The sequence below is a fragment of the Bos indicus x Bos taurus genome, chromosome X, assembly GCF_003369695.1.
Source record: "Bos indicus x Bos taurus breed Angus x Brahman F1 hybrid chromosome X, Bos_hybrid_MaternalHap_v2.0, whole genome shotgun sequence".
Taxonomy (NCBI): domain Eukaryota; kingdom Metazoa; phylum Chordata; class Mammalia; order Artiodactyla; family Bovidae; genus Bos; species Bos indicus x Bos taurus.
This window is the reverse complement of record NC_040105.1, coordinates 29144295-29172097: the sequence shown is the minus strand read 5'-3', so window position 1 is coordinate 29172097 and position 27803 is coordinate 29144295. Positions and strand designations below refer to the sequence as shown.

The 27803-nt window shown below is 43.2% G+C and overlaps 1 protein-coding gene across 1 annotated transcript; it reads right to left on the bottom strand.

The window, feature by feature from the left end:
• Positions 1 to 251: 251 nt before the first annotated feature.
• LOC113887991 (melanoma-associated antigen B4-like) lies at positions 252 to 26172 on the bottom strand. Its single transcript, XM_027535366.1, has 5 exons — positions 25157 to 26172; positions 24077 to 24197; positions 696 to 885; positions 403 to 534; positions 252 to 316 (listed from the first exon to the last, which is right to left on the bottom strand). The coding sequence occupies exons 1-5, from the start codon at positions 26170 to 26172 to the stop codon at positions 252 to 254; spliced, it is 1524 nt and encodes a 507-aa protein (XP_027391167.1).
• Positions 26173 to 27803: the final 1631 nt, after the last annotated feature.

Sequence of the window (27803 nt, the reverse complement as noted above, 5' to 3'; positions counted from 1 at the left end):
CAGTCCTCAGAGTCCCCATCTTTGTATCTCTCAGAGTCTGACACTCCTCCATTTCCTGAACTGTGTCCACAAGCCTCCAAAGTTTCACCTCTTAGAGATCGGCAGGGGAGAAGTCCGGGAATTGAGTGCATGGGTGCCGCTTTGTGTCTCCATCTTTACTGCCCCATGCCTCGTTCGCACTCGGCGCTCTCCCAGTGACTGGAGTTAGGGCCTAGGTTTCCTTCATTTACAGAATCAAGTAATCGCTTGTCTTACAGAATGTCTTCGATCAAGATGTACTGAAGAAATCGGCCTAAGAGAGTTGTAGAACCGTCCCCTGCCGATCACAGAGATGAGACTTTGGGCGTTATCTTTGTTGCAGGACGGGGGAATGGTCCCTTGAGTCCACATTCAGGTCCTTACCTTGCCTACAGATCAGTCCTGGGAATCCACTCTTAGCCACACGAACGCGCTGAACATCAGTCCGAGCTGTTCGCCACCAGCACGGAAGTTTTGCAGAGACGCTTCCGGCTATGGCTGCCCTGTGCACGATCTCTGAGGGATGATGGAAGGGGCGGGGCTCTGTGGGGACCCGGTCATTCAGTGTTCAGCGGTCCCTGGGTCATCCCTTAGGGTCCTCACCATGCGGTCTGTCAGAGCCCAGGACCTTTCGCACTACGGACTGGAGTCCTCCTGCCCCCAAACGAAGCCCTCACCTCTCCGAGTCCCTAGTGGGGAATCAGGGCACTTCTCTGTGCATCTCTCCTTGACAGGGGCAGAGTCACTCCGTGAGCCTTCCTCCTTGGTGGGAGAGACCCTCTCATCAGCACTGATGGTCCTCATCTTCCCGGTGGTGATGGCCATGATGCCACCCTCCTCAGAACGGGGGTTCCATCCATTCCTTCGCTGAGACCAGATAGAAATGAAGAGGCTTCTCATCCCTATAACTCTGCCTGGAGCCTCTGGGGTTAGGAATAGGGGCAGGGGTCTGTAAAGCCTCCTCATTTGTGGGTCTAGTGATACTTCTTTCTTCACTCAGGGAACTCACCATGGTCCTGGGCAGTCCTGGGACCTGACCCTCCAACCTGAGATTCTCCCTCTACTGAACTGAGGCCATTTTTCTTAGACTGAGACTTTGACCTCACAGAGAGCTACAAGGATTATAAGACAGAATGTCCTGTCTGGGCATTTTAGGCCTGAGAGCAAGTTTGGGTAGGTCTCTGAATGACCTGTATTTTACGGTGCTTGTCTCTCCAGTCCTCACCTATGGGAGCCCAAATTTTGTCTATCTCTTAGATTAAAGGATTCCTGGGGAGCACCACATTCCGGCAAACTCTTCATAGTGTCCCTAATGCAAACCTTACAGTTTCATGTCTCAGACTTGATCTGAGATGGGTAAAATAACACAGAAGGCAGAGGGCAAAATGGGGTGTCTTCCCAGAGAAAAATGCTGCTCCATCCTTTTCAAAAGCCAGAGTCAGTCTCTTTTCATGACTTGTTTTAATTGATTGACAGGCATACTTTTCAAACATTGTACTGCATGTAATCATGCGTCACAAATACTGTGTTTCGTTACAAACTGAAAGTTTATGGTAACCGTGCATTGAACATGTCTATGGCATCATTTCCCAACATCATGTATTCACTTGGGGTCCCTATTACACATGTTGTTAATTCTTTAATATTTTAAACTCTTTCCTTATTTTGTTTCTTATGGTGCTCTGATCAGTTGTCTTTGTTACTATTGTAACTGCCTTACATTTGTAAATTAAGCTATGTGCATTTTTTAGACATCTTCTAGTAAGTGTACAATAGGCTTAACAAGTTTTATAAGCACTGGGAATCCCCCAAATTCCTAATGATTTATTCTATGGCAATTTTCACTTTATTGCAGTAATCTAGAACCCAAGTCACCATATCAGAGATGAGTACAATTCTAAAGGAAAAAGACCATCTAAGATGGTTTTGTGCTATTCTGAATGAGGTTATCTGACACTGTACAGAGGACGATCTTACTGTCCCTATCGTCTGTTTCTCTTCTTTATTCCTGTCATTTATTGATATAGCCTTGAAGGCTTTGTGACTAAAGAAGTGTACTGGAATATATCCAGGGTCCTTACTTTTATCCCAATATACATTTGAGTGTTAAGGAACACAAGCTCTGCTTTAGGGCAAGAGGAGAATAACAGCGTCGGATCTAGAGGAATTCAGAGAGGAATCTAATTCCAGGCCTATCAGTCACTAGTGTTCCCCAGCAAGGGCTCACTGCCTGATGCACCTAGAAGCCAATACTATGGAACGGGCTTGAGAGAAAAACTTTAATCCAAGGTGGAGTAGCAAGAAGACAAAAGTGGGGCTCTCAAATCTGTCTCCTCAATCCAGAGTTTGAGGTAAACATGGATGGGAGGAGCCTGGTGGGCTGCAGTCCGTGGGGTCGCTAAAAGTCGGACATGACTGAGCAACTTCACTTTCACTTTTCACTTTCAGGCATTGGAGAAGGAAATGGCAACCCACTCCAGTGTTCTTGCCTGGAGAATCCCAGGGACGGGGGAGCCTGGTTATCTGTTATCTGGTTATCTGGTTATCTGACGGGGGCTGCCATCTATGGGATCACACAGAGTCGGACACGACTGAAGTGACTTAGAAGTAACAGTAGCAGCAGCCTAGTGTACTTGATAGGATTGCTTCGTGGTAGCTGAGAATATACAGTAGTGAATGAATCGCTAAATTTTTTTTATATCATACACTATTATGGTCATATTTATAATAGAGTACTGAAAACATTGTTACTTTAAGAGAAAACACCTGTGATGACAGCCTGATATGCATTTATGTTTATCCATTCACAAGAGAGAGGTAGGACAATGTACAGTAATATAATTCCTTGAAAGTAAAGTCATAAAACAGTAAAAAATGAAACATTATTAATTTTATATTAAATATCACTCACCTTCTGCCTATGCAATGGTAGGCTATCCATTTCAATATAAGTCTTGCACCCAATGTTCTACATGATGAATCCTTAGCTGGTGGTGATGATGAAGATGATGACACAGAAACATCTCATACAGTCCTTGCCTACAGTTATTAGCTCTTAGAACAAAGACACTCACACACATACTCAACAGATAAGCTGATTACCCATACGGCACAATGATTATTTACTACTCATTGACTGGAAGTGGATCATCATGTAGGTCTTCATTCCTCACACCTTCTTGCTGAGTAGGCTGAAGAGGAGGAGGAAGAGGAGGGGTTGACCGTGATGAGTGGCAGAGATGGAAGAGCAGAGGAGGTGGAAAGGGAGGCAGGGGAAGCAGGCACACTCAGTGTACCTTTATGGAAATACATTGTAATTTCTGTCTGAAGATTTTGCTTTTTCATTTCTCTAAAAACATTTCTGTGTGTTATCAGTCCTCCTTCCACCACTTGCTTTCTTTTCAGTGCCTTTATCATAGAAGGGTCCATGCCATACAAGAGTCAAAAGCAGTCTTGAGTCCTCAGAATGCTTCTGCCAGATTGTCTAATGTCAATTTGTTTTCTGGCACTGCTTCTTCTACATCTTGTTCCTCATCATCCAGCTCTGGTTCAGAACCATTCATCTCCATCAAGTCATATTTTGTTAATTCCTCTGCTGTAGTGTCTGTTAGCACTTGGGTTTTTCCAAGATCTGTATTTTGGGACTCTGCACCCCCTCCCACCCTTTCATGTCATATCCACAGTCTCTTTCATGATTTCCTTGACTCTGTAACAAATCCTGTGAAGGCATACACAACACCTGGACTGTTTTCTTTAGAAGGAATTTATTGTTTTGGGCTTTCATGGTTTTTGTTTTTTTTTTTTGGTAACAACAATCGCATCTTCAGTTGTGTAATCCTTCCAGAGTTCATGATGTTCTATCAGGGTTCTCTTCCATAGCATTGACAATCATTTCCATACAGTACCCTGTGTAATGAGCCTGAAAGGTCCTTTTGACCCTCTGATCTATAGGCTGACTTACAGATGTTGTGTTTAGAGGAAAGGAGACCACTTTCATGCCTTCGGTGTTGAACTCACAGGGTTCTTGGTGACCAAGCGCATTGTCCAATATCAAAAGAATTTTAAAAGGCAGTCCCTTACTGGCAAGGTACTTCCTGAATTCAGGGACAAAACACTGATGAAACCAATCCCCCCAAGGTTTCATGCTGTCCAGCCTTCTTGTTGTACAACTGAAACCCTGGCCGATGATGTTTATAGTTTCCCTTTAAAGCTCAGGGTTAGCAGCTGTATAGGTTAGGGGAGTCCTGATCATTTGCACAAAAACCTGATGACATTTGCACAAAATCAGAGAATTAGCCTATCTCTGTCTCAGTCCTGGAGCTCATTTCCCTTCCTTACCAATGAATGTACTTTGTGGCATTTCGTCCAGAATAGGGTACTTTCATCTGCCTTAAAACCTGTCCAGACAGATCTTTCTCCTCAGTGATTTTCTTTTTTAAATCTTATTGGAGTATATTTAATTTACAATATTGTGTTAGTTTCAGGTATACTGCAAAGTGATTCAGTTATTCATATACATATATGCATCCTTTTAGAGAATCTTACCTCATGTAAGTTATCACAGAATATTGAGTTTCCTGGTCTATACAGTAGGTCCTTGTTGGTTATCTACCTTATATACAGTAGTATGTATATGTTCGTCCCAAGCTCCTGATTTATCCCTCCCTGACACGTTTTCTCCTATTTCCTCTTTGGTAACCATGACTTCGCCTTTGATATCTGTTCAGTCTGTTTATATTTTCTAAAGAAGTTCATTCGTATAATTTTTTTTAAAGAACTACATTTTCAGATGAGAACAAGATGGCAGAGGAATAGGTGGATGTGGAGTACATCTCTCTCCATGGATACATCAGGACTACACCTTCAGACACAGAAGTGCATGCAGAACACCAGCTGAGAGTGGACAGGAGTACCTGACCAGCAGAAAAGAATATACAGAACCAGGCAAAACTTGGTAGGAGGAAGGAACTAGGGGAAAAAACAGGAGTGTTAGTAGGACTGGACCTGCCCTCGGCGGGTGGGGGCACTGAAGCAGGGGTTTGATCCCCACATCAGGGCAACTGTCTGAGTCAGAGGAAAAACATTTAAGGCTGAGAGTGAAACAGCTGGTCTGTGGCAGCCTAAATGGAATGAGAATCAGACAGTCCTTGCCGCACCCATACATACCCTAGACAGGGATGCGGGTCCCCTAGAAGGCACAGCAGCTTGGAACTGGAGTTTAGGGATTGTGGAGCAATCCTCTGGCGAGGGCTGCTGTTGACCGTGGAGAGAACAATTGGGGGGATGTGAGAGGAGATTGTGGTGGGAAATGCCTGTGGAGGAAAGAGAGGCAGCCATGGAAGCAAGGCAATACTACTGAGTCACATATAGAGAGTGGAGCCATCACCATAGCCTCTCTCCCCCAACATGCCAGCATCGACAGCTGAAGAATAGAAAGGCTGGCCCATCAAACGCCTGACGCACTGAACTACAGGATAGGATCACATCCAGGGTGTCCCTTTAAGTGCCTGACATGCCAATCTACAGAGTAGAGCCCCAGCCCGGGGCGGGGGGGCCCGCTATGTGCCTAATGTACACAACAGAGAAGGACCACAGGTAAGGGAGCCCTCTAAGTGCCTGAATGGGAAGAGCTACAGAGAAAGACTAGCCAAAGAGGCCTTCTGATCACCAGCTACAAGAAGCTTGAAAAAAGACTCTGATAGGGCCACAACTCCTGCAGTGGAGGCAGTCCATGTCCCTGCACACTTGGTGATGCCAGGGTCCCCACAACCCAAGTAGCTGTGCCACCTTCACAATCAACCCTCACTGGGGCTAAGCTGCCACAGGCAAAACAGTCTTGTGTCCATGCATGTAGGGTTGCTCCATTCATGTCCAACTCTTGCAACCCTGTGGACTGTAGCCTGCCAAGCTTCTCTGTCAGGGGGGTTAGCCAGGAAAGAATACAGGAGTGTATTGGCCAATACTGGTTGCCATACCCCTCTAGAGCACTATATTTCCTGCTGCCCTAGCTACCAACTCTCCTGAGTACCTGGTGATGCCAGAACCACTGTGATCCAAGCAGCTGCAGCACCTCCACATCTGGCCCTCATTGGGGCAGACCTCAGTCCTCCAGGGCTGCCTCAGGAGTAACCCCAGTGGATGACTCACATGCAGAGGTGGAAATAAAACCACAATTGAAACCCCAGGGCAGTGTGGCTAAGGAAGAAGACGCAAAACCTTCCCACCAGCTGTACAAGCTGCAGATGAAATCCACATAATCAACTAGGCAGACTCTGTGTCTATGGAATATATAAAAGGTCATTGAGAGCTCCCGCAAAAGAAAATGTACTAGTTCTGATAGCTGTGGACATTGGAGGCAAGAACACAGAGTAGTAGGACCAGATTAGAATCTGAGCTGCCCCCACAGCAGGTCCAGAGACCAGCACAGTGTTGGAGGGCATCCTAGGGAGGTGAGGTGGACTGTGTCTCCCAGCGAGGGAAAGGACTCTGACAGCAGTGACTCAAGAAAACATTCATTATTCTTATGTTTTGACTTGTTCTGTAGATTCTTTTGGATATTTTTCTTTTTCTTCCCCCTACCCCTGTTTTCAATTTTATTGGCGCTATTAAATCTAATTAAGCTTTTGGGTTTGTTTGGTTTTTTTTTTAGTCACACTTTTTTCTGTTGTTATAAACCTCTGCCTCCACGTTGGGTTTTTGCAATTCTGTGGAGTTTTCCTTTTTTTTTTTTTCCTTTCTTTTTTTCTATTTTAATTTTTAAAGCTATTATTATTTATTCTACATATATTCCTTTGTTTGCTTTTCCTACTGTGTTTTCCCCTTGCAGTTAATCTTTAATGTATATAAATCTTCTTTATCTACCTCTATTTAACTTTACATGTCTATTCTTTCTTTCCTTTCCTCTCAACACATTTGTTACTTTTGTTTTCATTGCTTTATTCTCCACTTGCCATCTTGCTTTAGTTTTGTTTTCCAGTTTGTGCTTTAGTAAGCTTTGTTCTTAAATTGTAGATATGATTTTTAGTTTCTTTTGTTTGTTGGGTCAATCTATTGTACTTTATTTTCATTGGACTGTTTTGATTTTGCTTATGGGTTCATATGTATATGTGTATATTCCATTATTTTAATTATTATTTGCCTGATTTTGTAACTGCCATTTGCCTGGGGTTCATCTTTGGTTTCTTGTTTTTGAGTATTTGTTTTAATCTCATTTAATGCCATAACAAATCACTTGTGGAATCTTCATTCCTGACAGAGGTCAAGCCCTGAACCTTTGGCAGTGGGAGTACTGACTGCAAGACCCTAGATAACTGGAGAACTAACCCTGCTGCTGCTGCCCTAGGGAGTATCAAATAGTGAGAACTCACACAAAAGAAATCACCTGAACACAAGACCCAGCATCACCCAACCACCTGTAGCACCCTCTGCAGGACACCTCATCTAAACAACAAACAAAACAAAAATACAATTCCAATCATCAGCAGACAGGATTACCAATCTCACTCAGCCTTGCCCATTAGAGGAAAAACAAACAAACAAACAAAACATCTCAGCACAAATCTCACCATATACAAGGTTACACAAACCACTGGGCAAACCTAGGAGGGCATGAGCCAAAAGGGAGAAAGAATTCAACCTTGAAGCCTGGGAAAAGGAGACCTCAAACAAACAAACAAAAAAGAAAGGAAAGGCAAAAAAAAAATACTACACAAGTGAAGGAACAAAGTATAAACACAGAAGTCCAAATAAATGAAGAGGAAATAGTCAAACTACCTGAAAAAAATTTCAGAATAATGAGAGTAAAGATGATCAAAAACCTTGAAAACAAAATGGAGAAAATTCAAATATCAACTAACAAAGCTCTATAAGAATTAAAGAATAAGCATGCCAAAACAAACAACACAATTACTGAAATTAAAAATATGCTAGAAGGAATCAAGAGAAGAATATCTGAAGCAGAAGAACGAATCAGAGAGCTGGAAGAGAAAATGGTGGAAATAACTTCTGAAGAGCAGAATAAGGTAAAAGGAATGAAAAGAACTGAGGATAGTCTCAGAGACCTCTGGGACAATATCAAACGTACCAACAGTCGAATTATAGGGGTCCCAGAAGAAGAAGAGAAAAAGAAAGGGGATGAGAAAATTTTCCAAGAGATTATAGTTGAAATTTTCCCTAACATGGAAAAGGAAATAGCCAATCAAGTCCAAGAGGTGTAAGGAGTCCCATACAGGATAAATCCAAGGAGAAACATGCCAAGATACATACTAATCAAACTAACAAAGATTAAACACACACAAAAAAGAATATTAAAAGCAGTAAGGGAAAAGCAACATGTGACATACAAGGTAAACCCCATACATCTAACAGCTGATATTTCAGCAGAAACTCTGCAGGCCATAAGGGAAGGGCAGGATATATTTAAAGTTCTGAAAGGGAAAAATCTACAACCAAGATTACTGTACCTGGCAAGGATCTCATTCAAAATTGATGGAGTAATAAAAAGCTTTTCAGACTAGCAGAAGTTAAGAGAATTCAGTACCACCAAACCATATTTACATCAAATGTTAAAAGGACTTATATAGTCAAGAAATACAATGGAAGAAAAAGATCCACAAAATCACACCCAAACAATTAAGAAAATGGCAATAGGAGCATATATATCAATAATTACTTTAAATATAAATGGATTAAAGGCTCCAACCAAAAGACACAGATTGGCTGAATGGATACAAAAACAAAACCCATATATATGCTGTCTACAAGAAACCCACTTCAGACCTAAAGACACATATAGACTGAAAGTGAGAGGATGGAAAAATATATTCCATGCAAACGGGAAGCAAAAGCAAGCTGGAGTATCAATCCTCATATCAGACAAAATAGATCTTAAAATAAAGAAGATTACAAGAGATAAGAAAGGACACTACATAATGATCAAGGGATCAATCCAAGAGGAAGACATAACAATTGTAAATATCTATGCACCCAACATAGAAGCACCTCAATACATAAGACAAACACTGCTGCTGCTGCTAAGTCACTTCAGTCGTGTCCGACTCTGTGCGACCCCATAGACGGCAGCCCACCAGGCTCCCCCGCCCTTGGGATTCTCCAGGCAATAACACTGGAGTGGCTTGCCATTTCCTTCTCCAATGCATGAAAGTGAAAAGTGAAAGTGAAGTTGCTCAGTTGTGTCTGACTCTTAGCATCCCCATGGACTGCAGCCTACCAGGCTCCTCTGCCCATGGGATTATCCAGGCAAGAGTACTTGAGTGGGGTGCCATTAAGAAATTGACAGTAACACAATAATAGTAGGAGACTTTAACACCCCACTCACACCAATGGACAGATCATCAAAACAGAAAATTAATAAGGAAACACAAGTCTTAAATGATACATTAAATGAGATGGATCTCATTGATATCTTCAGCACATTCCATCCAAATGCAGAAAAATACACCTTCTTCTTAAGTGCACATGGAACATTCTCCAGGATAGACCATATCCTGGGTCACAGATCAAACCTCAGTAAATTTAAGAAAACTGAAATTATATCAAGCATCTTCTCTGACAATAATGCTATGAGACTGCTGCTGCTGCTGCTGCTGCTGCTAAGTCGCTTCAGTCGTGTCCGACTCGGTGCGACCCCATCGACTGCAGCCCATTGGGCTCCCCCGTCCCTGGGATTTTCCAGGCAAGAACACTGGAGTTGCCATTGCCTTCTCCAATGCATGAAAGTGAAAAGTGAAAGTGAAGTTGCTCAGTCGGGTCTGACTTAGCGACCCCATGGACTGCAGCCTACCAGGCTCCTCCGTCCATGGGGTTTTCCAGGCAAGAGTACTGGAGTAGGGTGCCATTGCCTTCTCCAGCTATGAGACTAGATACCAATTACAAGCAAAAACTTTAAAAAACAGAAACACATGGAGAATAAATAATATGTTTCTAAATATCCAACAGGTTACTGAAGAAAGCAAAAGAGAAATCAAAAAATTTCTAGAAACAAATAACAATGAAAACACGACAACTGAAAACCTATGGGATGCAGCAAAAGCAGTTCTAAGAGGGAAGTTTATAGCAATACATTCCTACCTCAAAAGACAAAAAAAACATCAAATAGACAACCTAACTACACTTAAAACAACTGGAAAAAAAAGAACAAAAAATATCCCAAAATTAGAAGAAGGAAAGAAATCATAAAGATCAGAGCAGAAATAATTGAAAAAGAATTAAAAGAAATAATAGTAAAGATTAATAGAACTAAAAGTTGGTTCTTTTAGAAGATAAAGCTGACAAACCTTTAGCCAGACTCATCAAGAACAAAAGAGAGAAGAATCAAATCAATAAAATTAGAAAGGAAAATGAGAGGTTACAATAGATAATGTAGAAATACAAAGGATTATAAGAGGCTATTATGAGCAACTGTATGGCAATAAAATGGATAACCTGGAAGAAATGGACACATTCTTAGAAAATTCAATCTTCCAAGAATAAAACAGGAAGAAAGAGAAATTATGAATGACCCAATTACAAGCACTGCAGTTGAAGCTGTGATTAAAAATCTTCCAAAAAACAAAAGCCCAGGACCAGGTGGCTTTACAGGAGACTTCCATCAAACATTTAGAGAAGAGCTAATGCCTATACTTCTAAAACTCTTTCAAAAAATTGCAGAGGAAAGAACACTTCGAAACTCATCCTACAAGGCCACTATCTCCCTGATACCAAAACCAGACAAAGACAACACACAAAAAAAGAAAAGTACAGGTCAATATCACTGATGAACATAGATACAAAAATCCTCAACAAAATTTTAGCAAACAGAATTCAGCAACACATCAAAAAGCTCATACACCATGATCAAGTTGGGTTTATTTCAGGGATGCAAGAATTCTTTATTGTATGCAAATCAATCAATGTGATACATCATATTAACAAACTGAAACATAAAAAAATGATATTAGATGCAGGAAAAGCATTTGACAAAATTCAGCACCCATTTACGATTAAAACTCTTCAAAAAATGGGCATAGAAGGAACCTACCTGAACATAGTAAAGGCCATATATGATAAGCCTACAGCACACAGTATTGTCAATGGTGAAAAATTGAAAGCATTCCCCGTAAGATCAGGAACACGGCAAGGGTGTCCCCTTTCACCACTATTATTCAACATAGTTCTGGAAGTCCTAGCTACAGCAATCAGAGAAGAAAAAGAAATAAAAGGAATCCAGATCAGAAAAGAAGTAAACCTCTCACTGTTTGCAGATGACATGATACTGTACATAAAAAACCCTAAAGATAGTATCAGCAATTACTAGCACTAATCAGTGAATTTAGCAAAGTTGCAGGATACAAAATCAATACACAGGAATCACTTGCATTTCTGTATACTAACAATGAAAAATCAGAGAGGGAAATCAAGGAATCAATCCCACTTTCCACTGCAACAAAATGAATTAAATATCTAAGAATAAACTTACCTAAGGAGACAAATGATTGTACACAGAAAATTATAAGACACTGATGAAAGAAATCAAAGATGACATAAACAGATGGAGAGATATTCCATGTTCCTGGGTAGGAAGAATCAATATTGTGAAAATGACTATCCTACCAAACGCAATCTACAGATTCAATGTGATCCCTATCAAATCACCAATGGCATTTTTCACAGAACTAGAACAAAACATTTCACAATTCATATGGAACACGCAAAAGACCCCAAATAGCCAAAGCGGTCTTGAGAAAGAAGAATGGAGCTGGAGGGATCAACCTTCTTGACTTCAGATTATACTACAAAGCTACAATCATCAAGACAGTATGGTACTGGCACAAAAACAGAAATATAGACCAATGGAACAAGATAGAAAGCCCAGCAATAAACCCATGAACCTACTTATTTTTCACAAAGGATGAAAGAATATACAATGGGGCAAGGACAGCCTCTTCAATAAATGGTGCTGTGAAAACTGGACAGCTACGTGTAAAAGAATAAATTAGAACACTTTCTAATACCATACACAAAGATAAGCTCAAAATGGATTAAAAACCTCAATGTAAGACCAGAAACTATAAAACTCTTAGAGGAAAACATAGGCAGAATACTTGATGACATAAATCAAAGCAAGAGCCTCTATGTCCCACCTCCTGGAGTAAAGGAAATAAAAATAAAAGTAAACAAGTGGGGCCTGGTTAAACTTAAAAGCTTTTGCACAGCAAAGGAAACTATAAGCAAGGTAAAAAGACAACCCTCAGAATGGGAGAAAATAATATCAGATGAAACAACTGACAGAGGAGTAATTTTCAAAATATACAAGCAGCTCATACAACTCAATACCAGGAAAACAAACAACCAATCAAAAAGTGGAAAAACACCTAAACAGACATTTCTCCAAAGACATATAGGTGGTTAACAAACACATGAACAGATGTTGAAAATCACTCATTATTAGAGAAATGCAAATCAAAACTACAATGAGATAGCATCTCACTCCAGTCAGAATGGCCATCATCCAAAAGTCTACAAACAATAAAGGCTGGAGAAGGTGTGGAGACAAACGATCACTCTTGCACTGTTTGTGGGAATGTAAATTGATATAGCCACTATGAAAGATGATGCAAATATTCCTTAAAAAACTAGGAATAAAACCACCATGTGACCCAGCAATCCCACTCCCTGGCATATGCCCTGAGGAAGCCAAAATTGAAAAAGACACATATATCCATTGTTCACTGCAGCACTATCTACAATATCTAGAACATGGAAGCAACCAAGATGTCCGTCAACAGATGAATGGGTAAAGAAGTTGTGGTATATATACACAATGGAATATTACTCAGCCATAAAAAGGAAAATGTTTGAGTCAGTTCTAATGAGGTGGATGAACCTAGAGCCTATTATACAGAGTGAAGCAAGTCAAAAAGAGAAAAATAAATAATTGTATTCCAACGCATGTATACAGAATCTAGAAAAATGGTACTGAAGAATTTATTTACAGGGCAGCAATGGAGACGAACAAAGCTAGTGGAGGTGATGGAATTCCAGTTGAGCTATTTCAAATCCTGAAAGACAATGCTGTGAAAGTGCTGCACTAAATATGCCAGCAAATTTGGAAAACTCAGCAGTGGCCACAGGACTGAGAAAGGTCAGTTTTCATTCCAATCCCAAAGAAAGGCAATGCCAAAGAATGCTCAAATTACCACACAATTGCACTCATCTCACACGCTAGTAAAGGCATGCTCAAAATTCTCCAAGCCAGGCTTCAGCAATACCTGAACCGTGAACTTCCAGATGTTCAAGGTGGTTTTACAAAAGGCAGAGGAACAAGAGATCAAATTGCCAACATCCGCTGGATCATGGAAAAAGCAAGAGAGTTCCACAAAAACATCTATTTCTGCTTTATTGACTCTGCCAAATCCTTTGACTGTGTGGATCACAATAAACTGTGGAAAATTCTGAAAGAGATGGGAATACCAGACCACCTGACCTGCCTCTTGAGAAACCTCTATGCAGGTCAGGAAGCAACAGTTAGAACATGACATGGAACAAAAGACTGGTTCCAAATAGGAGAAGTGATACGTAAAAACTGTATATTGTCACCCTGCTTATTTAACTTATATGCAGAGTACATCATGAGAAACGCTGGACTGGAAGAAGCACAAGCTGGAATCAAGATTGCCGGGAGAAATATCAATAACCTCCAATATGCAGATGACACCACCCTTATGGCAGAAAGTGAAGAACTGAAGAGCCTCTTGATGAAAGTGAAAGAGGAGAGTGAAAATGTTGGCTTAAAGCTCAACATTCAGAAAACTAAGATCATGGCATCCGGCCCCATCACTTCATGGGAAATAGATGGGGAAACAGTGGCTGAATTTATTTTTGGGGGCTCCAAAAATCACTGCAGATGGTTATTGCAGCCATGAAATTAAAAGACCCTTACTCCTTGGAAGGAAAGTTATGACCATCCTAGATAGCATATTCAAAAGCAGAGACATTACTTTGTCAAGAAAGGTCTGTGTAGTCAAGGCTATGGTTTTTCCAGTGGTCATGTATGGATGTGAGAGTTGGACTATAAAGAAAGCTGAGCCCTGAAGAATTGATGCTTTTGAACTGTGGTGTTGGAGAAGACTCGTGAAAGTCCCTTGTACTGCAAGGAGATCCAACCAGTCCATCCTAAAGGAGATCAGTCGTGGGTGTTCATTGGTAGGACTAATGTTGAAGCTGAAACTCCAATACTTTGGCCACCTGATGCAAAGAGCGGACTCATTTGAAAAGACCCTGATGCTGGGAAAGATTGAGGGCAGGAGGAGAAGTGGACGACAAAGGATGAGATGGCTAAATGGCATCACCGACTCAATGGACATGAGTTTGGGTAGGCTCTGGGAGTTGGTGATGGACAGGGAGGCCTGGTGTGCTGTGGTTCATGGGGTCACAAAGAGTTGGACACAACTGAGTGACTGAACTGAACTGAACTTAATGCAGAAACAGTCATAGAGAATAGACTTATGGGCATGGGGAGAGGGGAGGAGAGGGTGAGATGTATGGAGTGTGTAACACGGAAACTTACATCACTGTGTGTAAAATATATAGCCAATGGGAATTTGCTGTTTGTCTCAGGAAGCTAAAAGGGGGCTTTGTATCAATCTAGAGGGGTGGAAAGGAGAAGAAATGGAGGGAATTTCAAAAGGGAGGGGATATATGTATACCTAGGCAGTGGCAACCCACTCCAGTACTCTTGCCTTGAAAATCCCATGGACAGAGGAGCCTGGTAGGCTGCAGTCCATGGGGTCGCTAAGAGTCCAACACGACTGAGTGACTTCACTTTCACTTTTCACTTTCATGCATTGGAGAAGGAAACGGCAACCCACTCCAGTGTTCTTGCCTGGAGAATCCCAGGGATGGGGGAGCCTGGTGGGCTGCCGTCTATGGGGTCGCACAGAGTCGGACATGACTGAAGCGACTTAGCAGCAGCAGCAGCATGGCTGATTCATGTTGAGCTTTGACAGAAAACAACAAAATTCTGTAAAGAAATTATCCTTCAATTAAAAAAATTATATTTCCACATGAGTGATGTGATATCTCTCTTTTTCTGACTTCACTTAATATGAAAATCTCAAGGATGTCCACGGTCTCCACTTTTACTCAACATGATTTCAGAAGTACTAGCTGTAGCAAGCAGAGACGATAAAAAATGAAAGGATCCAAGTTGGAAAGAAGTGAAACTGGCACTGTTTGCAGATGGCATGATACTAGACATAGAAAAGCCTAAAGATGCTACCAGAAAACTACTAGAGCTCATCAATAAATTGGTAAATTTGCAGGATACAAGATTAATACCCAGTGATTTTCTTAATGGCATCTGGGAATGCATCTGTTGCCTCTTGATTTCTCAAAAGTTGCTTCTACTATTATTTTGATATTTTAAGTCAAACCTCTTTCTAAAATTATCAGACCATCCTTTACTGGGATAAAATTCTCTAGCTTTAGATCCTTTACCACCCTTTTGCTTTAGGTTGTCATAATGACTTTGATTTTTCTTCAATCATATTAGAGTCTATAGATATGCCTTGCTTGTAGCAATCCTGCACCCACATACAAGCTATATTTTCAATACAAGATAAAAAGGTATGTCACAAAAAGCACACGGTTTTCACACCTGCTGGTGTAGCTGCAGTGATGGCTTCATAAATTTCCTTTTCTTTTTCTTACAGTGGTCCTTATGCTGGATTCATTCATCTTGAAATGGTGGCAACCACGACTGCAGACCCAAACTGTGGTACATAACAAGCAATTCAACTTTTTGTATAAAGTCATGACTTCTCTCTGTTTCTTGTGAGCACTTCCAGCACCACTAGGGGCACTTCATTTGAGTCCTATGGTGTTATTCAAGGTTATGGTATTGTACTAAACACAATGAGAAATACCCATGGACCATCAGTGATCACTTTGAGATCACAGCTTACTATAGAAATTGCTCATCAGGGATGAACAGTGCTATTCATGTTCCATAAGTGTATGTGTGCATAACTTTTGATAAATTTAATCCTTTTATATTTGTGTATATTTTATGGTAGTAAGTGATAAAATAGACTAGTATCTATATAAATTTTATGCATTCATGACACCTTTTCTCAATTTTTTATATTTCTAGGCTATGCGAGTCCCCTATGAGTTTTTTCAAGTCATCTCAAATCTCGGAATAGTTTTCCCATGTATTTATTGAAAAAAATTCATCTATAAGTGGACCTGCACAGTTCAATCTTGTGTTGTTCAAGGGTCAACTGCATACTCAGACGTGGAAATGCTGAGTCGTACGATAGTTACAGTTGTGATATTCTGAGGAACCTCCACACTGTTTTCCATAGTGGCTGTGCCAATTTATATTCCCAGCAACTGTGTGCAAAGGTTCCCTTTTCTCAACACCCTTGCCAACGCTTCTTATCACTTGGCTTTTTGATAATAGCTCTCCCAACAGGTATGAGGTGATCTGTTATTGTGGTCTGGATTATCATCTCCCTGATGAATAGTGTTGCTGAGCCCTTTTTCACATAGCTGTTGGCCATTTGTATGTCTCCTTTGGAAAATATTTAGGTTCTTTGCTCATTTTTAAGTTATTTTTTATTAATTATTCTGTTATTGAGTTGTATGACTTCCTTTTATGATTTAGATATTAATTTATCAGATATATGGCTTGAAAATATTTTCTCTATTTCACCTTTTCATTTTGTTGATTGTATCCATTGCTATACAGAATCTTTTAATTTGATGTAGTCCAACTTATTTTTGTTTTTCTTCCTTGGGTTTATGCTGTCAAATTAAAAACAAATGAACAACAACAAAAAAAACAAAAAAACACCCAGAACTTTGCCAAGACCAATGACAAGGAGCTTTCCCCCATGTTTTCTTCTAAGAATTTTATGGTTTCTGGTCTCATTTTTAAGTCTTGAATCCATTTTGCATTTTTAAAAAAATATGATGTAAGATAAGACTCCAGTTTTACTCTTTTCATGCAGATATCCACATTTCTCAACACTCTTGGTTGAGGATGTATGTTTTTTCCGTTATGTATTCTTAGTGTCTTTGTCAAGGATTACATGCCTATATATGCATATGTTTATTTCTAGGCTCTCTTCTGTTCCGTTGGTCTGTGTGTCTATGTTTATGCTGGTATCACACTGTCTTGTACTATAGTTCAAGTCAAGAAGTACCATGCTTCCACATTTGCTCCTCTTTGTCAAGATTACTTGGTCTATTCAAGGTCTTCTGTGGTTTCATATGAATTTTAGCATTTCTATTTCTCTGGAAAATTCCACTGGAATTATGACACACATTACATTAAATCTGCAGATCACTTTGGGTAGTATGAATATTTTAACAGTGTGAATTCTTCTAGTCCATATACTTGGGACATCTTTTTATTTGTGTCTTTTCCACTTTCTTCCATCAATGTCTTGTTGCTTGTAGTGTATAGCTCTTTCACTTTCTTCGTTAAATTTATTCCTAAGTATTTTACTCTTTTTGATGTTTTTGAAATAGAACTGTTTTCTTAATTTCTTTTTCAGATAGTTTGTTGTTAGTGTTTACAAACACAACTCTGTTTGTGTGTTATTTTGTGTCCTGCAGCTTTCTTAGTTCTAACATTTTCCTGGACACTCAAAACATTCACCCCACTCTCACTTTCCCCCACCAAGAAAGGTCACAATCTCTCTTGTTACTAAGCTCTGCCATCCTGAGACAGGGCCTGATGCCAATAAAGTCAAATTGCTGTTCTTACCCATTTCAAGTGCAGCTGATCCAAGTTATATGCTTATGTGTGGTACTGCAATTTCTTAATTGCATTTTGGATCTTCTATAAAGGTATTTGGTTACTTGTACAATTTTAAAAGCTGGGTTGCTGTAGGTAAAGGGGCTGGGAATTCCTGTTCCACTGTACTGCAGATGCCACTCAGTCAAGATCCTTTTATTTTCTGATACCAACTATTTTACTCAGTGTTCTTTCACACTGGCAAGAAAATTCCAACTCTCTTGACATGTCTTGTTCTAACCACAAAAGGCGATCCAAGGATTTCTGATTCATTATACAAAATACCAAAACTTTTATACCTATACTGAAATACAGCAATAAATGGGATATACTTTGTTCATAAACACAGATATGGATGTCAAATAAACCTTCAATTATAAGGAATAGTATTTTAAGTGTATCAGAAAGAAAGCCCTAAACAGAAAAAGATACATCTCCCAGTTACTGAGGTCAAGCAAGAACAAAAAAAGACATAGAATGTGTTCCCTTCAGCTCCACCTTGGCACTCAGCTACGTGGAATACTTACTTCTCTTTTCAATCACAAGATGAAGGATCTGCCCTGGATGTCACTATGTGGGAGGAGCTGGAGGACTTGGTTCTGGAATGTGTCCTACCCATGGCAGTAGTGCTGTCTTTCTCAGCTCTCAAGGCCTCTATCTTCCTCATCCTATTATGGAATTCAGGACCTCCAAGGGCTGATATCAGGAACTGGATGCTACAGAACCCCAATGGTTCTGGGTGGCTATTTCTTTCACTTCCTTTCAAGGGGCTTCACATATATATCTGACAATTCCTTCTGTGACCTGAGATTGCCCTCCTTAGGGTCTCAAACCCTGACAACTATACTGTGACAACACAGCAAGGAGATATTCAGCTTGAGAGCTCTGCCTGAAGCCTCTTACACCTAATATTCTGGGGCGTTGCATTCCTCGGTCCAGGTGCACGGTGTCCTCCTATAGGCCCTTGCCCCTTAGATTAGAGGCTTCTTGGGAAATGCTGCATCCCTGAAAAGCCCTGATCAGCTTCCCTACTCCAAACCTTGCAGGGGAGTCCCTGTCCTACAAGTGATGAGAGATGGGAAAATCCATGGCATAAGTAAGGGGGTCCAGGTAGAGACCTGTGAGGGAAACAAAACGTGGTAACCTGTCCCTTCTCTCTTTCAGCCAGACTTCTCAGGGAACCTCTGTTCTAAATAAACTTTATATTTTAGATCTAATAGATATGTCTTTATACAAAGAAATGGCTGTGAGGTGATTTTTTTTTTTGAATCCTGATCTTGTGAGCTTATCTGAATCTTTAAAGCTTTCAGATCTTTTAAGCTTATCTGAGACCTAATATGTATGGATAGATGATCAGCGAATAATAACTCTTTTTTTCCTCTCTTCATATGTCACATATATTTTGCTTTTTTATTGCTCTGGCTATGTATTACAATACAAGAGTTGGACATGAGAGTCCCTCTTCTTATTGCTTCAGATACATTTCACAGTAATGCGAATAAAAAGGGAATTAGGAGCATAAGGTCAGCTCAGGCTTGCAGGAGTGAGAGGGTGAGCTTTAGACTAACTCAAATCAAGGGCCTACGACCATCACTGTCACTTACCAGCCATGGGAAGTGTGTCACGTTATTAAACTGAGAGTGCCTCAGCTTTTTAACTGTGAATTGAGTGTGCTAAGCCCTGTCTGGAAGGACTGGTGGCCTTGGTGCTAACTGTAAATAAAGTGCCTAGCAGGCACCATATCCCTCCCTTTTCATGACTGGTGGCTGCACTTTCCAACAAAGATTTGACCTTCCTTATGCCTGATACATGGCTTCCCTGGTGGCTCAATGGTAGAGTATCCGCCTGTGGTACAGGAACCGCAGGAGACAGATTTGATTCCTGGGTCGGGAAGGTCCCCTGGGGGAGGAAATGGCAACCCACTTCAGAATTCTTCCCTGGAAAATCTCATGGACAGAGGGGCCTCGTGGGCTACAGTCCATGGTGTCACAAAAGTGTCAGACATGACTTAGCAATTCAATAATAACAGAAAGGCTTGATATAAAGAAGTTAGGGAGAGTGCTGACAGCCATGCCCTAATCTACTAGAACTGACTTCACAGGGTAGGGCATGACTCTCTTTTGTCCCCTCTATTCAAGGATGGGTAGTCTCCACTCGGGCTCCACAATTTGAATTCTGGTGGGGCCTGGGGAATCCCGTCCTTCTTGAACTCCTCATAGTAAGACCGATACCTCCCTGTGAGCCTGAAAGAAATAAGGGTGGCCCTAACTAGCCATGCCTGCCAATAGTCTCACAACGATGAAAGCTCTGGAAGCTGCTTGAGGATGACAGATGGTTCCCCTCAGGGTCCCAAACTTGACTCTCAGCCAAGCCCAAGATTCCCTCTTGTTAACATGGGACCACCACCATCAGATCAAAACCCTAACTTTCCTGCTACTCCTCGGTCAGAACTGAAGGGCCCTTGGCCTGATAACTCTGCCTGGGGCCTTGTAGCCTGACAGTAGGGAGGATTCTGTGTGGACATCCTGGTATGTGTGTTCCCACATTCTTTATCATCCTCAATTTGACTTGGAAATAACCTGGAAATATTCCCTGAATTGCCTTAACGCTTCTCCAATCAGGCCCACAATTCCCTGAGACTCTCAAGGTAGAAGTGCAATTTGCCTCATGGGCCACTCAGCACATGGTCTTCCAAGGCTAACAGGAGTGGAAGGAATATGTTCTGCCCCCACTGTTTTGAGGCAGGTAGTCTTTTCAGTCTTCAGGGTCCTTACCTTGACTTCTGGCACAACCTGGAAATCATCCTTCTGCTGAGCTTTAGCTGCTCCCTTTGATCAGGATGAGGTTCCTTACCTCCATGTGATCCTCTGGGAGGAAGTGAGTAGGACTCACCATGTCACCAGGCCTAAGTGGCACAGTCTCAGGCCTGACAACAGGGACAGTGCCCTCTGTAGCCCCCTTCTTTCTGGGAGGGATCCTTCGCTGTCAGTCAGTATCATCAGTTGACTCCTGTTAGGAACGAGGTACCCTTCCTCAGCTGATAGAGGCTCCCTCCATTAGCCCAAGGACTTTAAGGCACTGAAGCCATTCACCTTCAGAAACTAAGGAATAAACCTAGTCTGAAAGCCCTGCCTGTTCCCTCCCAGGGCCCATTACATTTGTAGGACTTTCTAAGAATTTATCTGTAATGGCATAGTTGGCTGACACACTCCTCATACAGGACTGTGCAAATGTCATGCCTGGGATTTCCACTCTCTGATGAAGAGCCAGCCTATAAATCAATGTCCATATCTCCTTGACACCCTCCAGGCAGAAGTCAGGGGCCCCTTGAGCTGGCCAGCACTTATGCCTACCAGGGCTAACTGGAGAGGAGGGACTAAGTGTAGCCCTGTCGGCTGGGGCTGAGGGGTTTCCATATCCACACCCTGGGTCTTCAATTTGCATCCTTCCTGGGGTTCTATGGCACCCCACTCCAGTATTCTTGCCTAGAAAATCCCATGGACGGAGGAGCCTGGTAGGCTGCAGTCCATGGGGTCACTAAGAGTCGGACACGACTGAGCGACTTCACTTTCACTTTTCACTTTCATACATTGGAGGAGGAAATGGCAACCCACTCCAGTGTTTTTGCCTGGAGAATCCCAGGGACGGCAGGGCCTGGTGGGCTGCCGTCTATGGGGTCGCACAGAGTTGGACACGACTGAAGTGACTTAGCAGCAGCAGTGGCGTTCTATTGTCTGCTGAACTGAGGCTGAGGACTCTGCTGATTCCCAATGTCCCCACCTTCCCGGGACCTGGAGTGAAGCCATTAACCACAGCAGCCTGGATTTTTCTGGACTTTTTCTGGGCTTGCCAATGAGGACAGGTCTTTACAGGCTGCTTCCATTATGGCTGGGTCTTTTTATCACCCCCATTCACGTTAATCACCATCAATTCTGAGAGACTGATCCTCACTCCTAACCAACCTCAGAACTCTGCCCCAACTCCAAGTTTCTTAGGTCTCTGAGAACCCTGAAGAATAAGCGAGGCTATGCTTTGCCTAACAGTTCTGAGGTCTTCTGTGTCTGAGAGCAGTCGGGAATGCTGTTCCAGTGAACACTCCCTCCTTTTCTGGGGTATGCTCTCCTTAATCCTCCTACATGGGGTCCTCCCCATCTTGCTTGCTGTGTCTTGGATTAAAGGCTTCTGAGGAAATTATACATTTCTGCAAACTCTTGAGCCGTGTTTGCTCTGCAGTGCTACAGAGAATGGGTCCCTGTCCTAGGAGTGATGGGAGATGGAGAAGCTATAGCCCAAGGCAGGAGTCCCAGGACAGGTGGTCACCCATCAGGGAAAAAAGTACATTAACCTATCTCCTCATCAGACAGGTGAAGATTCTCATGTTATTTCTGATAGATATACTTTCTACCCGGAGAAGGCAATGGCACCCCACTCCAGTACTCCTGCCTGGAAAATCCCATGGAAGGAGGAGCCTGGTGGGCTGCAGTCCATGGGGTCGCTGAGGGTCGGACACAACTGAGCGACTTCACTTTCACTTTTCACTTTCATGCATTGGAGAGGGAAATGGCAACCCACTCCAGTGTTCTTGCCTGGAGAATCCCAGGGATGGGGGAGCCTGGTGGGCTGCCGTCTATGGGGTCACACAGAGTCAGACACGACTGAAGTGACTTAGCAGTAACAGCAGTATACTTTCTACAGGCAAGAGACTGTAAGCATGATATGGAGAGCCCTTGGTCTTCAGAGGTTATCTAACATGGCCAACATACATGCTTATGCTGGCACCAAATACTGTGTCATTAATCTGTGAATAATGAATAAGGGGTATGTATTTTTTGTTAAATGTATTTGGTATTCTTACTGCTCTGGCTACACATTCTGATCCAGTAGCTTGAGCACAAGGGCATTCCTTTTTATCACCTAGAACAAATTCTGAAGTGCTGAGAAAAACCCTGAAATAAAAGATACAGGGTGGGGACTTTCCTGGTGGTCCAGGGGCTAGGACTCCAAGCTCCCAATGCAGGGGGCCCAGGTTCGATCCCTGGTCAGGGAAGTGGACCCCACGTGCCGTGCCACAACTAAGAGCCAGTACAGCCAAATCAATAAGAAAAAGGAAATGAAATATCAAATATTAAAAGTATTTTTTTAAAAAAGACAAGGGTATGTCTTGGGGTGGGGGTGAAAATAGTATGAGTGCTACAGTAGTTTATAGAGCAGGAGTCTAGCCCCAGCTCTGACATTTACCACCCAGAAGTATTTCAGCAAAAATCAAACACTGTCTCTATGCGCCTCGGGCTCTCCATCATGAACTGTGTTTGATAGGCCCTGTCCTATTGGACTGGTGGAATATATGTATTTACAGAAAGCATCTGTCATGGTGCTTGACTCTACTGAGACATTAGGGGCAATGGCAGTTATTACTGTGATTATCTTGACCTCAGATAATCAGATGGGATTACATCAGCTGGTTTTTTGTTTTTTTGTCTTTGCATGTAAGAGATATCAGGTACTATGCAGCATTCTAACTGAAGGGGAAAAAAAATACCCAACCTCCTGAATCTAGCAAAAATTCTGCCTAGCAATGAAAACAAAGTAATATGCTGTTTCCAACCCCACTTTACCCTTTTTTCTTCTTGAGGTAGAGAGCATCTCAGCCTCTTCCATAGGATGACAGCTTCTCTGAGAGACTATAATTGAATGGGAAGAGGCTGGGACATTTTTGACTAAATATCACCAGTATAAGCATGAAGACTTCTTAAGAGCAGATGCTCAATTAATGTTTGTGTAAAAGAAGAACCACGAATAAATCATTTGTGATAATTTATATTCTCAAACATTCTTCAAAAACATAAGCAGATTCAGATATATAACTTTTACCTTTACAAAAGGGGAAACTAAACAGAGAGGAAAGTAAACCAAAACCTGACTAGCTTTCAGCTATATCTCTATTTATGTATCAATGTTCTGAGCCTCTTTTAGTGTGGTGTCTTTCACATTTCTAAGCATATTCTTATCCTAAAGTGATGTAATTCTCATCCTGGATCACAAGTGATTTAAGGATTTCCAGTATGTATTTCAAAAAACAAAACTCTTACTCCTAAATCTAACAAACAGCAAACAATGTGTACCCATGTAAATAATATACTTCTATCATTAAACTAAATAAAGTTTCTGTTGAGAAAAGTAATACTGAAAATTTGGGGGGGAAGTCAACAAGTTATTGATGCATATTAGGAACACAGATTGAAAGGCTTTTCCAACCACGAAGTGAAGAACGGGCTTCGGACAACACCAGGGGCGAGATGAGTGGCTGGATGTGGCCCTGGACTGGGCACTGGCCGAGGCAGAAGTGGTAGCACTGGCCGAGGCAGTAGGACCTGGCTAGGCTGAGGCAGAAATGCCACGCCTGGCCATGGCAGACATGTCAGCCCTAGCTGACGCCAAACTGCCAGCCCTGGCAGCAGCAGAAGTGCCAGGTGTGGCCAAGGCAGAAGGGTCAGCACTGGCCGAGGCAGAAGGGCCAGCAATGGCTGCAGCAGAAGTGCGAAGTCTGGCCAAGGGAGAGGGGTCAGCACAGGCCGAGGCCAAAGTGCCAGTCCTGGCTGGAGCAGAAGTGCCAGGCCTGGCCAAGATAGAGGGGCCAGCACTGCCTGAGGCAGAAAGGCCAGGCCTGGCCCTGGCAGACATGTCAGCCCTGGCTGGAACAGAAGTGCCAGTTCTGGCCAAGGCAGAAGGGTCAGCACTGGCTGAGGCCGAAGGGCCAGGCCTGGCCCTGGCAAACATGTCAGCACTGGCCAAGGCCAAAGTGCCAGCCCTGGCTGCAGCAGAAGTGCCAGGACTGGCCAAGGCCGAAGGGCCAGCACTGGCTGAGGCAGAAGGGCCAGGCCTGGCCCTGGCAGACATGTCAGCCTTGGCTGGAGCAGAAGTGCCAGTTCTGGCCAAGGCAGAAGGGTCAGCACTGGCTGAGGCCGAAGTGCTAGCCCTGGCTGCACCAGAAATGCCAGGTCTGGCCAAGGCAGAAGAGCCAGCACTGACCGAGGCAGAAGGGCCAGCACTGGCTGAGGCATAAGGGCCAGCACTGGCCAAGGCATAAGGGCCAGCACTGGCTGAGGCAGAAGGGCCAGAACTGGCCCTGGCAGATATGTCAGCCCTGGCTGAGGCCGATGTGCCATGTCTGGCCGAGGCCAATGTGACATATCTGGCCGAGGAAGGATTGCCAGCACTGTCCGAGGCAGGAGGGCCGGGCCGGGCCGTGGCAGACATGTCAGCCCTAGCTGCAGCAGAAGTACCAGGCCTGGCCGAGGCAGAAAGGCCAGCACTGGCAGAGCAGAAGGGCCAGTGCTGGCTGAGGCAGACGGGCCGGTCCCGGCTGCAGCTCTGGCTCTGGAGCTCTCTACCTCCTCTCTCCAAGAGTCCTCATAACGTGGCTGTAAGGTGTCGGGGGCTGAATCATTGACCCTGGTCAAAATCTGCAGGACTTTTGTCTTGCTGTTTTGTGTGAGCGTGTTAGGACCCCACAGGAACTCATAGCGAGGGGGATCGCTGCCGGGCACCTGGCGGTACTCCAGGTACACTTCCTGCACCAGATCTTGTGTGATGAGCTTCCCGGTGTCTCCAGAGATGAAGTGCCTTCTTCCATCATAGATGCTCAACATATTCAGGAACTTCCAGATGGCCTCCTCAGAGGCGCAGTGACCATTCAGGTAGGTGACACCCAGCAGAGGCATCAGAAGACCATTCTTCGGCAGCCCCCAGTCACCTCTCATAGACTCACTGTCGCTGAGATCTAGGTTGCTCACCAGGGTATAGCAGTGATTGTTGGGCCTGACTTCCTTCAGCACCAGGCCAAACTCCAGCTCCATGCACTCAGAGTCCCTTCTGAGGATCTCAGGGAATTGCTTCCTGTAACTTCTGTGGATAACTTTCAGCATTTCTGACCTCTTAATGAGCTCCCTCATCATATACTTAAACAGCATGTACCGCAGCAAACTCTCTGACTCCCTGGTCAGATCTGTGTGACAGCTCTCAGCAGCAGCTGAGGCCTGGGAGGAATTTTCACCTTCCTGAACTTGGCCCTTGGCACCTACACCAGATCTCGAGTCTGCTGTGCCACCGACACCAGATCTTTTGCATATAGCACCTGCAGCAGCACTGGTGGTGCCTTGGGCTCCCTGACGACCCTTCAGGGTGCCAGCAGCAGAGGAGCTTGAGGGAGTGCTCTCTGAATCAGGAGGGGAGGAGAAGGTGGTTTCCTCTTCCCCAGATGTGGTAGCATGATCATGAAGACCCTGGGTCTCAGCCCGGTCTTGGTGACGTTTCTCATGAGCACAGTGCTTACTCTTCCGCCCACGAGGCATGACTGTGGTCAGGGACTGCAGGCAGGGGTCTGGGCCAATAGACAGGAGATTGGGGCACCTGGAGGATGGAGAATGAGGTGACATGAGCACCTTAAAACAGGGAGATTCTACCTTGGCTTCATCAAAGGCCGCCTCTGCAGGTTTCCTTGAGGACACTGCTCTAGGAACCCACAAGGCTCCTGTTTTCCTCGTTAGCCTGTCCCCTGAGAATCCCAGAGGAAGAACAGAGGCTTACTTGTCCTCTGCGTCCTCTCAGCCCTGCTTTGGACTTACTGAGGTGACAGCAGGGGCTGGCAGTGGGGTCCTCTCAGCTCATCTTCAGTATTATCACATCAAGTCCTAGTGGAGCCTGGGCACCCTTCTCTCTGCTACTCTGATGCAGACACTTCAGACCTCCACATGATCCAGAAGCAAGTGAAGGGATGCCTCAGTCCACCTCCCTCCCAGGGGACACCCAGTGCTGAGAGCTCAGTAGGGTCTTTTCTATCCTGAGTTCACTGGCATCATCATTCATGGTCCTTACCTTGGCTCCTTAAAACGCTGGGCACTATTCTCCACTTGCTGATTGGTGGTTGCACCTTCAGACTAGACATTTCCCCTCCCCTAGACTTGGTATAAAACAGTAAAGCAGATGTTCAACCTAACAGCCCATCCCTGAGATTTCCTGGGCTGAAATCCAAGGGTTGGGGCGCATGCTCTGAGTCTTCACTCAGATTCCTCAACTGAGCTCCTGGCAGAAAACCTCCTTCTTCTCCTGAACTGATACCTGCCTGATAGTAAAAGCCAATCACCCTGTGTCCCCACAGGAGGAAGTGAAGATGACCTCATCTTCCCAAACACCGTCTCCTAAGAATGGAAGCTGTTGCAGGCAGGTTGATGTCCCTGTGGTCCCATCCAAGATCCCAATTCAAAGTTAAAAAAAATTTTTTTTGCTCCTCTTTTATTCTATATGTCTTTTTTAAACAAATTCATTTACTTTTAATGGAAAGATAATATCTTTACAATATTGTGTTATCTTCTGCCCCACATCAATATGAATCAGCCATAGGTATACTGTATATCCCCTCCCTCTTGAAACTCTCTCCCACCTCCCACCCCATCCCACCCTTCTTAAGCTGTCAGAGCACTGGCTTTGAGCGCCCTGAGTCATAAAACTAATTCCCACTGGTTATTTATTTTACATATGGTAATGTGTACATTTTCAATGTTACTCTCTCAGTCTGTCCCTCCCTCCCCTTCCCCCACTGTGTCCACGAGTGTGTTCTCTATGTCTGCATCTCCAGGCTGTCCTGCAAAGAGGTTCATCAGTACCATCTTTCTGGATTCCATATAAATGCATTAATATATGATATTGCCTTTCCTCTTTCTGACCTAATTCACTTTGCATAAAAAACTAGGAATAAAACTACCACATGAGCCAACAATCCTACTACTGGGCATATACCCCAAAGAAATGGTAATGGAAGAAGACACTTGTACTCAAATGTTCACTGCAGAACTATTTACAATAGCCAGGACATAGAAGTAACCAAGGTCTACATTTGACTCATGACAGGGTATAAGAGTTCTCGCTCTGCTGACCACTTCCTAGCCCAAAGTGTGGACCGACATGTATTCTTGAGGTCTGCCAG

What these genes read in the sequence shown, in the direction of transcription:
- LOC113887991 (XM_027535366.1), bottom strand. Translation starts at nt 26,172, where the DNA reads ATGCCTCGTGGGCGGAAGAGTAAGCACTGTGCTCATGAGAAACGTCAC. An exon ending in GGCCCGTCTGCCTCAGCCAG is followed by an intron (nt 24,198 to 25,156) that starts CACTGGCCCTTC and finishes TGCCTCAGCCTA; the next exon opens with GCCAGGTCCTACTGCCTCGG. An exon ending in AGGACTGATCTGTAGGCAAG is followed by an intron (nt 317 to 402) that starts GTAAGGACCTGA and finishes TGTGATCGGCAG; the next exon opens with GGGACGGTTCTACAACTCTC.